Here is a 13,087-nt window from a genome sequence, read left to right on the forward strand (position 1 = left end):
TTGTAAGGCATTCGGATTTATCTTCTCCTCGTACTCGTACGACCTTACAAGTTTGTGAGAGACGTGGTTACCTTCACACATTTTTTCAGTCCCCAAAACAGAGTAATATTGGGTATCCGACAAGACCATTTTATTAATTGTACTTCTGCACGAGACAAGCCGAGATTTGTATTTGCGCTGATCAAAGACGTAGCGAAGAAGCGGTCCCACTTTATCCATGCGACCCTTCACCTTTTTCCAGTAGTCCGCCTCTTCCTCCTCGTCTTCCCCCGCTTCTTCCTCCTCTTCTTCCTCCTCTTCTTCCTTCTCTTCTTCCTCCGCAAGCTGTCGATTTTGCTTCATCCAAGCGCACATCGCCTTTATATCGTCTTTCTCGGGGCAATTCATTACGATTTGTACGGATTCACTTTGATTCGCCCATTTATCATAGTTGCTTAAGTTTGGCGATGACACCACAATCATGCCCCATTTGGTTGGGGGCGCAATATCCGGGTCGGGCGGTGTTCCTTTCTTTGCCACATCGTAAATAATATACCCTTTCATCCCACGCTGCCACAAACCACCCAAAACACTCTTGGATGTTTTATTACCCATGTATTTTGTCACCGTCCTGCTGGTCTTGTCAAACACGTACGCCGTACTTCCAAAACAGTGGACAACCACTTGGAGTTTCTCGACATCGTAGTGCAGCAGCTGGTAGAGGAGGTACGAGCCGGCATTCATCGACTTCCCGATCCCGGGCGTCCCAACCAAAAGATGCGGCACGGGTGAAGGATTGAGAATCAAATCAAAATTGCTGAACCACTTGGTTAGACCGCGCTTCACGATCTGCCACACTCGCTCCACCTCGCAGTTAACAAACAAGTCATTACCGGCCCTATGCGGCCCATTCATCGTGTACGGCCATCCATCGTCCGAGGTGAGCACCATCAGCCTGGGAGGTACTTCACCGGATTTCCGCACACCGTCATCCTCTTCGAGAGTGTAGCCAGCTTTCTTGTACTTCCATGACTGTTCCGGTTTCCCCTCCTTCACTTCCATTCCCGTCCCCTCGCCACCAGAAACTTCCACGACATGATGCCACCTCGCATTGTACACAGACTCGTACAATCCCTCCATTTTTATCGGTGCAATCGTCGTCGTTGGTTTCCTCGCCTCCTCAAGGGCTGCATCCAAAAAACTTTTGGTGATGTCAAGAACACTTGCTCTTATCTCCGCAGAAGCCACCAACCACCCAAATAGATTGCTGACACCATTTTTGTAAAGCCTCCTTAAATCTTTTTCCATATCCATTTCCTCCCGCACAGCCCCTTCCATCTCCGCATAAGCATCGGTTGCCTGTATTTCGCCCAATACTCCCGCATCACGGAAATACCTCGCGGGATCCTTGAAAAACTCCTTCAGCAAAACATTCCGATTGGCGTCCACAACGCCCCTGCCGTCCAGTTCTCTCATAAGAAATTTATTCAGCTTCATTTTATGGACGCGAGCTCTTCCTTGAAAAATTGCGTCTTTAATGCTGAGAGTTAAGTTAAACTTGATTCGTTGCTGGTCCAACCTTGCCCTTTCTTCTTTTTCCCGCCTTGCTTTTTCTTCTTCCGCATCACGCCTTGCTTTTTCTGCTCTCTCTACCTGAGTGAGAACTCCGTCTAGCTTTCCACATACATGAAGAGTGAGCGTATCCTTTCCTTGATATTCCCTCCATTGCTCAAGAAAGAACACACCCTCGTGGTGAAGCCTGCGTACAGCTTCTTCCAAATACATTTCATCCCTTACAGTCCCCTCCATCCTCAAATAAGCATCGGTTGCCTGCATTTCGCCCAATACTCCCGCATCGTGGATATACCTCGTGGGGTCCTTGAAAAAACCCCTCAGTAAGACATTCCGATTGGCGCGCAAAATGCCTCTGCCTTCAAATTCCAGCGTAAGAAAATCATTCAGCTTTACGTCCATGACGCGAACTCTTCCTCTAAATAGCACATCCCTGATCGTAGTAGTTAGGGCAAATCCTACGTGTTCCTCCCGCACTGCCCTTTCTTCCGCCTCACGGCTTTCTTCTCTCAGTAATTGAGTGAGTACTCTGTTTAGCTTTCTCCTTGCAAGTGGAGTGACCGTATCCTTTCCTTCATAGTCCCTCCATTGCTCAAGAAAGTCCACACCCTCGTGATGAAGTTTATAAATAGCCTCCAATAGTATTTTCCTTTCCTCCAGCTCTCTTTTCATCTCTCTTTCCAGCTCTTGGTACGACGGCGATGCCTTTATTGTGTGTAATAACCCTTTCTTTTTGATAAACGTCTCGGGATTCTGAACAAAATTCCCCATCGTGACGTTCCCATTTCTTTCCACAACCCACTCCTCGCCCAAGTTGCTTCGGAGGAAATCGTTCAGCTTCATGTTGGCCCTGTTAGTGGTTCCCTCCAGGAGAATATCCTCTAAAGTGCTGCTCATGGTCCACTGCAGTCGATACATTCCCTCCAATCTTCTGCGAGTCGTAGAGGAGTAATCTGTGTCACCTTCAAATTCCGACCTTGTTCTCCTCCGACCTCCCTGCGAGACATTGGACGATTGACTCTCCACATTGCCGCCTTGTACACTCTCCGGCCTTCCAGACATTGTTTCTCCTTGCTTTCTTAGTTAGTTTGAGTTAGATCTAAACAATAGCCACCAAACAAAAAAGGGGAATGAGAAAAAGAAAGACAATAGGCACAGTTATGAATCGAAGCCACAGCAAGAGACTCACCCACACAGTGTGACGGCACAGTATTCGATAAAAGCCAAATGCACGAGGACCACCGCAACGACGGCGAGTGAATGTCATCCACCCAGCACAGTGTTGGTGAGAGCAAACAACAATAATAACAACGTGGTGCGCACGGAGGGTTCGTCCACGCATACCGCTCGCCACGGTCCCGCACCCGTGTGGCACCGCCGACACCGCACACACTCTGCAAGAGGACGTGGGCACATAAGCCCTGACAGAAGCACAAATCATACACGCCGCAACAGCGATGCATCACGGTAATCCCCCACAAAACAGAAAAGAGTGCAACTTGCATGCTTTATGGAAAATATCTGCGGTGTGCATGGCAAAAGAGTGCCGTGACGCTGCCTTTCATATTGCATTCGCCATTCACGTATCACTTGGAAGCACGCATCCACCACTCCTCCGCTACACTCCCCGTGCTGCTCGTGTCGCTCCACTGGAGGAAGTTGTCACCGCACATCCCCATCACCGTGCATTGCGGAATACAAATCAACCACACGGCATGGGTGCGGTGCCACCCCGCCAATAAATCCCAGGAAATACCCCACTGCCTCGTGTGGCACGGACGGCAGTATCATTATGCCTGCGAAAGGCTTTTTTTCCAAGCAAGAACGCGGCCCCAGCACACGCCCATAAGAACGTTTGGTCCTTCGAACACAAAGGACTGGAGCGGGAGAACAGCAAGAAAGACAACACCGGCAGCCATGAGCAGCCCGCACACGCCAACACACCGCTGCCCCGCATATCACCAAAAATAAAAATACCAAAGAAACATGTCACATCCCAACTGCAAATCGCAAGTGCGGCTGCAGCACACACTCCCACCTCCTGGGCGTGTGCGGCCCCTCGCTGCTCGGCGCTCTAATTGGGATCAACAAAAGCGCCAATTCGGAAAAATTCGACCACCGCCACAGCAGTCACGCTCCCCATTTCTCACAAAGGCGAAGGCTTGCAGTGGCGCAGCGGACAGCGGCACGCACAGTCGTAGGGTAATGGACTGCCGCGGGAATCACGCAACGGCGATGCGCCCCTCCTTTGGGCCTCCCAACAAAAATACATGTATCGCGCAGTCCCCGTGAGCAACACACATTGAACCGTATGCAGCTCTACTACTGTGGCCATCCGCACACACAGCATGAGTGCGACAACGCAGGCCAGGAAGCACGAAATAACAGCACGCATCCCTCCCATAAAGGTCAGGCGGTGTCCGTGCTGCCTTCAACAATAATTCCACCCCACATCGCCCTTCTGCATATCCGCAGCAAAAAGGCCCACACGGTGCACACTACATTAAAAGTTCCTAAAGCGCAAGCCGGATCATCAGAGTGCCGCCTCTTCTCAATGTTGGGTAGAGGCTCCCTGATCCTTGTCGCCGCCAGCCTGCGGTATTATGGAGGAGCATTACGTTCTCGGCATATCTCTCCATTTACTTCACTTTCTCGACACCGCAAATGAACTGACGTCCCACAAGTGATTTCGACCGTTCCGAAGAACGTGACGTATCAGACGCGCTGAAACTGTGTGTGTGTGTTATTACGGGCGAGCGACACAATGCTCTCGCACATCCATGTATTCCGATCCTGCGCGACACCCCATTTGGCGGCGCTGAAAACGTTGGACACCAAAAACGCACAAATCGCACAATGAATGCCTCTGGAGAACAAACCCCCATTAACGTCGCCGCAGGCACCGTGACAACAAAGTAACAAAAGAAATCCGACCTCTGCGCGTCCTCCCGCAAGAAGGTGAAGACACACACGCTTGTTCCCTTTAGTTTCACTCCAACTGTTCGGAATTGATGGGTCTATAGTAGGAAACACGCCACTCTTCCCTCGCTCCCTGTCACGAGGCATGGATGCTGCGAGAGGCTGCCAAGATGAGCCTCATGTGTGTGGAGGACCCCAATGCTCGGGGCAGGTCGACAGCCACCCACACTCAGCCCCACTCACAAAAGGGCAAAGGCAAGGAGAAGAGAAGCCCGCCGCACAGTACATTCAAGAAGGCACACGCAGAAGCACCGCCATCCACATCGTACCGCAAAACAGCAATGCGAACGGCACACATCCACAGCCGCAACAAGAGGAACGAGGCGCATCCAAGTTCACCACAGTCCTTTACTTACCTCACCCCGAAGGAATAGGCATTACGCCTCACAGCAGGTCGTGGCGGTGGCGCCCCACACTCACAGTGAGGCACGGCGCACACCATCCGCTCCCCTCAGAACGCACTCATCAGGGCGCCTAGTCACCCTCGCACCATCGCAATGGGGGCGTGTCAACTGCACAGCTAGCAGTGGGACACCCAATGGGACAAAAAGACACATAGTGTCATTCAGCACAGCAAATTGCCAAATACAGAAAAACAAGAAAAAAGGCGTAGGTTCAGCAGAAATAAATAAATAATAATAAAAACTAAATCACCTCAGCGGACTTTCATTTCGTATATCCCTCAGTGCAGCAGGAATTGTGCATCTCCATATTTTTCTTGCAGAGGGAAAAAAAAGATCGCAGTGTTCCACGTGTCCACACGAAATCCCTCACATTTCATGAGGCACTCGGCCTCTTCCTCCACCGCTCGTTTTGTACAGTCCGCGGGACGCACAGCAATGAGGCCGGCACCGCGTGCGGTGCAACAAAAGCAAATAAAACAGGGGGAAACACGTCACTCATGAAAGTGTGCAGCTAGCGGCAAACAAAAAATAAATTAAAAAAATAGTAAAAAGGCGGGGGTTCTGATCCCTCCTACAAGGCACCAGCAGCACATTATATCCAGAGGTGAAAACAAAAGGGATAAATAAAAAGTCCCCAACGGAGTGCATTGAGTCTTCCTGAGGAGCTGCACACCCTTTTCCACGGGGAGTCGCGGCTCCACTCCCGCCGTCTCACACAGCTGAGAGCTGCAATGCCCAGAGCCCCAGAAGGAGAAGCAACAAGATCCGAGACACACACACACACACACACCGTGCCGTAGCCACTAGAGTCCTTCTCCAAAAAAGTGTTGTTCGTGAGCTGAGATGCGTTTCCATCTTTGGAGCCACCGTCAGTTCCCGCTGGATCATCCGGCCCTTCAAGCATTTTCCCAGAAAGAGACTCTGGAAGAGCAAGGTTGCTGGCACCAACTTTTGCGGCTTCTTCCCGGGTCAATATGCGGTTGCACAGAAAGACACTCGTCACCGTCAAATAATTGTTTTGGCTCCCGGTGTCGCTTGCACTGCTCCCATCCCCTCCAATGTAAAATTGTGAATTCGTGCGTGACCCCTTTCCTGAGGATGATGTCGTTTCAGCATCCCACACACACACACCATTGATCTATACGAAGGCCTTGTTGGTGGTCCTGCAGCGTGAGCACCACTCGTTATTGTTTGTTCAACTCCCAAAGGCCGGTGTGTTTGTTTGCGTTGAACATCACCCCCCAACTCCCTTCATGGCTGTGCAACAGTCAAAAGTGCACAGTGCGGCCTGCTCCCTTCGCGCCAATCAAAGGGATATTCTTGACGCCTGCGTGTGTCTCGCAAATAGCCACCGTCGCCACAAGAGCGAAGTCGTAATTCACAAAGCTACAGTGATTATTATCCTCCCAACGGTTAACGGGTAACATTGCCCCGCGAATTGAAGCCCATTTGTGACATTCTTGCCATTCTTCACCGTTGCAATCACGCAACGGCACTCGTCGATCCACGTGTTGGCAGTGCCTGCGTTGGAAAGGTATCCAACCAGACCCATCGTACTTACGGGCGACGCGGAGAAGGAAGCGTCCACGTCCGCCCAATTACGGGGAATGGAAGTGATCATCTGCAGCTCCTCCGTCAGGGGGGCAGGAAACAGGCTGCTTTTCTCTTCATTGTGCCTCGCTCCCACAAGGTGCAACACACCATCCGAGTACAGCATGGCGTTGGCAATCAGCTTATTCACAGCAGCGTCCATGTAAGCCGGTCCAACACAAAACACGCGGTTGCTGTCAGTCACCCAAACGTAGAGCGAATGGGCCTCACTTTCCCACCACGGGGAGCTCACTTCCCAAGCCTACAGCATGACGCTCTTTCCTCCAACGGTCGCAGTGATAATGGCTCCCACACGCAAGCTCATGCCCCAACGAACCGATTGTGAATTGGCCCATACGCCCGCAATTGCCCCGGGTAATTCCACCCACATTGTCCCCTCGTCACGTGACTCGTGCACTCTGCAGTACCGGCTCCCATAGCAATGAGTAATCACGAGAAGTTGTCCCTGCTCTCACTCGGCAATGAAAAGGTCAATGCAGTTCGCAGGAAAAATGCCCTTGAAAGCACTCAGCTGCTGCCGCCGTCCGTCGAACAGATGATCATGGAGAAATCGTCTTTTTCGTCATTGTACGCAATCACGGGGACACAAGCGTGCCATTCAAAACACCTGAGCCACAAAAAACCCTCAATCCATTCGCACCGCGTTCGTGCGTCCGGGAATGATCTGTGATCACAGCAATTTGGGTTCACACCAGTGGATCAGCTCGCTCCGTCTGCCGTCATTGGGCTGCGTGAATTCACCCACAACCAGTTGAACATCACGGTCTCTCAACGTCCAATTGAACCCACCATTCGTAACAAACTTTTGCTAGCTTCCCGCACGAAGAAACGCCCTATTGCCGCTCTCAATTGCCGTGGGATTGAACGCGGAGTCTACACCACCCTTTATATTCGCTGTGCTCAACACGATGTGTGTATTCCGGCCATTATTAAACTCACCAAAAAAAGACGACAAATTCCACGCAAAAAAGATGGAACCCGCCACAATATCAGCATGAGAAAGCTCACTCGGTGCCCCATCGCTATCATTAAGCGTCGTGTAACCCCCGTCAAAGACAACCGTCACTCTACCAACACCCACAAGAGCGAGCGATCCAAACGAATCCCTCCTTCCACTTGCACCAGTCCCACCCTTCGGTTCCAAATGCGTTCATCCCGGAACGAAAATAAAGGCCACCCACGGCAGCCGCGCAATCACTTAATTCTCCCCCGTCGATGCGGCCGCAGCTCCACCACTGCACATCATCACGAAGAGGAGCAGCACCGCGGAAGTAAACAGATGCCGGGACATGTTGGGCCTCTGCAGCTCACTCTCTCCTCCTTCCCTCCTCCTTCCGCTGGATCCGGTCACGCGGCGACGGTTGTGTGTGCGGGGTGCCTTCACTGCAGCAACACGTGAGAGCATATAAATATGTGTGTGTGTGGGCGGTGTGTGTGCTGTTGGTCCTTTCAGTGCCTTACAATTTCACAGTGGCGATTAGCGCTTGTTTCCTTTCCTAGCGTGTCTGTGTTCAAGAAGTGGAAAGTACAGCGACAACAGCGGCAATACACCAGACACGTCAGTGAGGAGCAGAGCAGAGCACTCACGCAAAAAGCGGGGCACGAGACAATCCGGAAGGAAAAGCACGGAGAACCATCGCACACGAAAAAGTGCAGCAACACGGCAAGTCGTGACAGGCCGTCGGTGTGTGCGGGCCAGCCCTCACGCGGTGCAACACGCCACACCCAACAGGGAATGGCAGACAGACAGGCGGTGAGAAATGAATGGATGCCGTCAAGAGGCACTCACGATCAACATGGCCCGTGAGCATGCGGCCACTCCCCACGCAGTAACACAGCAAAAAAGGGGGAAAAGCAAGAAACGGCACAAAACACACGGAAGAAACAAAAGACAGGCGGAGAAAAGCACCGCCACAGCCCTCAACCTGGCCGGCAACTCCACGCCAGCCCCGTGGCCACGCCATCGCAGTGCCGTCAGTCCGCCATGGAAGAGGAGAAGTAACCCGCAGCCAACAAACACAACGCACACCAAGCGAGCAGTCACCCAAAGAGCCACACGCAGAAGCGATTCCTCATCCACCCATGACGCGGCGCCTCACTCCATGCGGTCACAACGCAGCGCACTGCTTCCCCAATAGAACTAACTTTTCGTCCATCCCTTAAAACTGCCTCTGTTCGTGATGGGCCTTAGAACACAATAGAGTAAAATAAACAATGCAGTAGTACTGCGACACCGCCAAATACAGTGATTCCCTCATACCGGGCAATTCCCCAATTGTGCCTCGTATGCACACACACAATTAACATACTATATAAAAATCACCCGATGTTTTTCTACCAGAAGACAAACAACCCCACTCCCTCCCTAATTTCTCCTGTCACTGTTATGTTCGATAGTGTTGGACATTTTGGCATTTGTGTTCGGTGCTGCCGCATGGGGCTGGTGCACCCGCACCGCATGCACACACAAAAGTATCCAAAAATATATAACTCTCACAATATTTTTTTACCACAAATCAAAATTGCCCTTTCCCCAATTCGTTTTCCTATTTCGACGGTTCTTCCACACTCCGGAGTGCTTCGTCTCTTCTAAATTCTCCGAAATGATATTGACACTTTGTACTGGTGCACCTTTTCCTCCCAGAACACCGAGTCTCACGGCTTTCAATGTCGCTCACATTATTGGAATTGACGACATCACATCCCTGCCAGTCATTCATCGGCGTGCTGTCTGCCTGCTGCACATAAATCATCTCCCACAACATGTCTCGGGACAATTCCTCCCAACCATTAAAATATGCCGCCAGGCACTCGGTGAACTACCTCGCAGTGCTGGCTCTGGTGTGGTGCTCACACGCCGTAGCCATCCGCAGCCCAAACAGCGTCCTCCGCGGTGAATTCACAAAGAAAAAGCCGTCCACCAGCGGAAAGCCGGCACTCGTGACGTACAGCAGCCGATGCTTTATATTAGTATTTGTATGGTACTCCATTGCAACCAATCCACATATAACTCGGTGGAGTGCCCTTCAGGGTTCGCATTCAGCACTGCGTACTGTCCTCCACGACGTGCTGGTGGCCTCAGTTCCTTGAGTTCCTCTAATAATGCACCGACAAACTCCCCCAAAAAAATTAATGCGCGCAAGCCAAACCTTCCCATACGTTCAGACAAAAGAGTATTCTCACCCCCAATACTAGCAACGGGAATATATATATATCCTTCTCACTCATCACGTTTCCCAAAATAGTGCGGTATTCGACGCCCAAGGCAAACAGATATCGGTGCGTTGAGAAACACCTCAGCACAGACTTCTCCTCTTCCTCGGACAACCCTCACGAGCTTTTGAGAGGGATCCTCAGAATACCACAGTTTCACTCCTCCATTTGTGAAGTGCTTTTCACCATCCCGAGACTTGATCCCATCCAAGGCATCCTCAATGGCAGCAGAGTGCGCAATGAACTTATTCGCATCAAAGATGTAACGTAGAATCGGCCCCAATTTCTCCATGCGTTCTTTGACCTCTTTCCAGTATTCAGCTTGCTTATCTGGATCCAGACCGCGCTTCATCCATGCACACATCGCCTTCATATCCATCTCGTCGGGGCAATTCACGATGATTCGCTCGGCTCTTACTTGCGTCTCCCATTTTTCATAGTTGCCCACGTTTGGCGATGACAACACAATCATGCCCCATTCACCACAAGGCGCAAAACAACTCGCTGGCATCCCTTTCTCTGTCACATCGTAAATAACATACCCCTTCATCTTCAAATGACGCAAATCATACAAAACATTCCTGGATGTTTTACTACCCAGGTATCTTGTCACCGTCTTGATGGTCTTGTTAAACACGTACGTCGTGCTTCCACCAAAAATGTACGCAACCACTTGGAGTTTCTCGACGTCGTATTGCAGCAGCTGGTAGAGGAGGTACGAGCCGGCACCCATCGACTTCCCGATCCCGGGCGTCCCAATCAACAGACGTCGCTCGAACTTAAAGTCGGTCCGACCGTGACTGTTGAACCACTCGGTGAGATCGCCAAGGACAATCTGCCACACTCGCTCCACCTCACAGTTCACGTAGCAGTCATGAGTGGATTTATTCTCCTTCCGATTCCACGAGTACGGCCATCCCCTGTCCGAGGTGAGCACCATCAGCCTGAGACGTGCTTCACCGGATTGCTCCACACCGTCATCCTTTTCGAGGGTGCCGCCAACTGCCCTGTACGTCCATGGCTGCGGTGGTTCACCCTCCCTCACTTCCATTCCCGTCCCTTCGCCACCAGAAACTTCCACGACATGGCTCCACTTCGCATTGTGCACAGACTCGTACAATCCCTCCAGGTACCTCGGTGCGCTCGACTTCTTTGGGTTCCTCGCTTCCTCGGCAGCTGCAACCAGAAACCTTTTAGTAGCTACATGAACACTTGCTTTTACCTCCGCAGTAGCCACCAACCACCTCAGGAGATTGTACATGCCCTTATCGTAAAGCTTGTATACATCCTCTTCCATATCCATTTCATCCCTCACAGCCCTCTCCATCCTCTTGTAACGATCCGATGCCTGTATTTCGCCCAATACTCCCGCATCTTCAATGTACTTCTTGGGGTCCTTAAAAACCCCTCCAACAAGACATCCCGATTGGCGTCCAAAGCGCCCCTGCCGTCCAATTCCATCGTAAGAAAGTCATTCAGCTTCATTTTATCCACGCGAACCCTTCCCTTAAACACCGCATCATCAATCCTACTGTGAATGGTAAATAACAGTTCTTGTCGTTCTCGCCTTGCCTTTTCTTCTGCCTTCCACCTCTCTACTCTCAGTATATGAGAGTAGGCTTTGTTTATTTGTGCCCTTGCAAGAGGAATGACCGTATCCTTTTTTTTAAAGTCCCTCCAATGCCTGAGAGTGAGAAGACGTTCGTCTGAAAGCTTATTTGAAGCCCCCAATAGCACGTAATACTCCTCACGCTCTTTTTTCAGCTCTTGGTATGGCGGCGATGCCTTTATTGTGTCCAATAACACTTCGTCTTTGATGAACTCATTGGGGCTACTCAAAAAGTCCTGCACATAGACTCTCCAATTGAATTCCTCAACGCCCCTGCCGTCAAAATAATTCTGAAGGAAATCATTCAGCCGCATTTCCATGGTGCGTTCCTTTTCCTCAAGCAGTACTTTATCCAGCCAACTGTCAAGAGTCCACTGCGGTTGCCGCGTTTCCTCCACTCTTATGTGGGTCGCAGCGGGTTGATCCGTGTCGCCATGGGACGACAGCCTTGCTCTCGTCTGAAGATCTCCCTGCGGCACAGCAGACGCTTGACTCTCGGTATTATCGTCCCCGTGCACTCTCTTGCGCTTTCCAGGCATTGTTTCTCCTTGTCTTCGCAGTTGGACTGAGTTAAAAGCTGAACACTAAACAAAAATCAAAAAGAAAGAAGGAATAGAATAAAGAAAGAAAGAAAAGGAGAATACGCACAGACATGACTGTGCAACCACAACAAGAGAGCCATCCACACAGTGTGACAGCAGAAGGCGGCCTCCATTACGCAATATTTAAAAAAAATGTGCATTTCAGCAAAAAATGGAAGCAAGCCAAAAAAGAAAAAAATGAACATCGAGGCTGCCAGTGCAGTGAACAATCGATGGCTGTGCTGCGCATTGCAGATGTGGCCCCGCATCCTTCCCTCATTACCAACCATCACCGCATACTTACGAATTCCGCGTGTTACACGGCACATGGCAGCGTAATCGATCATACGGCTCGAACTGGATGCAAAGTCAAACAGGCTCAGCGCGTCTGAGCGGGTGTCACCGGCCACAGGCTGCAACGGCGGTGCGGGTGGTCTGTACGACGACCCAACGGTGGTGCCTGAGGCGTACGACGATGACGTTATGTCGTGGGGCTTCTGCGTCTCTTCGGCGCTCTCCTCGTCATCGCGCAGCAGCGCCTCCAGCCCACCACGCCGCGGCTCGCGCAGCTCCTGCCAGTGGCGGTCCTCCACGTACCACAGAACCATGCAGTACGCAGTGACTGCAAGCGGCACAGTGGTCAGCAGGAGTACTGGGAATGACAGCCTCCCATGGGCGGGTGACGGACGACGCCCCCTCGTGCGAGGGTGAAGAAAAGTGGAGAAGGAGTCAGCCGCACAGCGCACGCAGAAGCAGCGTCATCCACGCTGCTCCGCAAGAAACTGCCGTGCGCACAGCACACAGGCAGCCGCAACAAGAAGAACGGGGCGCACCCAAGCCCACGGCATAGTCGGCCACGGCTCTGTCCTCACAGATTGGCTTCATGCCGCACAGCAGGCTGCAATGGATGGTGCCCTGCACACACAGCGAGGCACGCCGCACACCGTCCCCTCCCTTTGCAGAAGAAGCAGAAAGCCGAGTCGGGCATTCCGTCGCTCCAGTGCCATCGCAGAGGGGAACACAACCAATCGTCGTTGCGGACAGTCGGTGCCTATAGCAGGGAAGAAGAAAAGAAAAAACAGAGGCATGTCAGCAGCAAAGCCGGCAGAAGGACACTCAACCGGAAACGGTAACACAAA

At 51.6% G+C, this 13,087-nt stretch overlaps 1 protein-coding gene and 2 pseudogenes across 1 annotated transcript, besides 6 other annotated features; all 3 read right to left on the reverse strand.

The window, feature by feature from the left end:
• Tc00.1047053509429.4 (retrotransposon hot spot (RHS) protein, putative) lies at positions 1-2,613 on the reverse strand (the record flags this gene model as incomplete). The annotated part of the gene is made up of 1 exon (XM_815083.1): positions 1-2,613. A coding segment is annotated over one exon (2,613 nt), but the record flags the coding sequence as incomplete, so codon positions are not given.
• Positions 1-13,087: part of a sequence feature (areas not merged during assembly with more than two copies in the genome that could not be assigned to a particular haplotype) that runs on past the window's edge.
• Positions 245-319: a sequence feature (CT-rich).
• Positions 5,153-5,175: a sequence feature (AT_rich).
• Positions 5,458-5,478: a sequence feature (AT_rich).
• Tc00.1047053509429.10 lies at positions 5,644-7,950 on the reverse strand (annotated as a pseudogene).
• Positions 5,705-5,724: a microsatellite.
• Positions 9,090-11,906, reverse strand: Tc00.1047053509429.30 (annotated as a pseudogene).
• Positions 11,967-12,001: a microsatellite.

The sequence above is a fragment of the Trypanosoma cruzi genome, genomic scaffold (genome assembly GCF_000209065.1).
Source record: "Trypanosoma cruzi strain CL Brener 1047053514673 genomic scaffold, whole genome shotgun sequence".
Lineage (NCBI taxonomy): Eukaryota > Euglenozoa > Kinetoplastea > Trypanosomatida > Trypanosomatidae > Trypanosoma > Trypanosoma cruzi.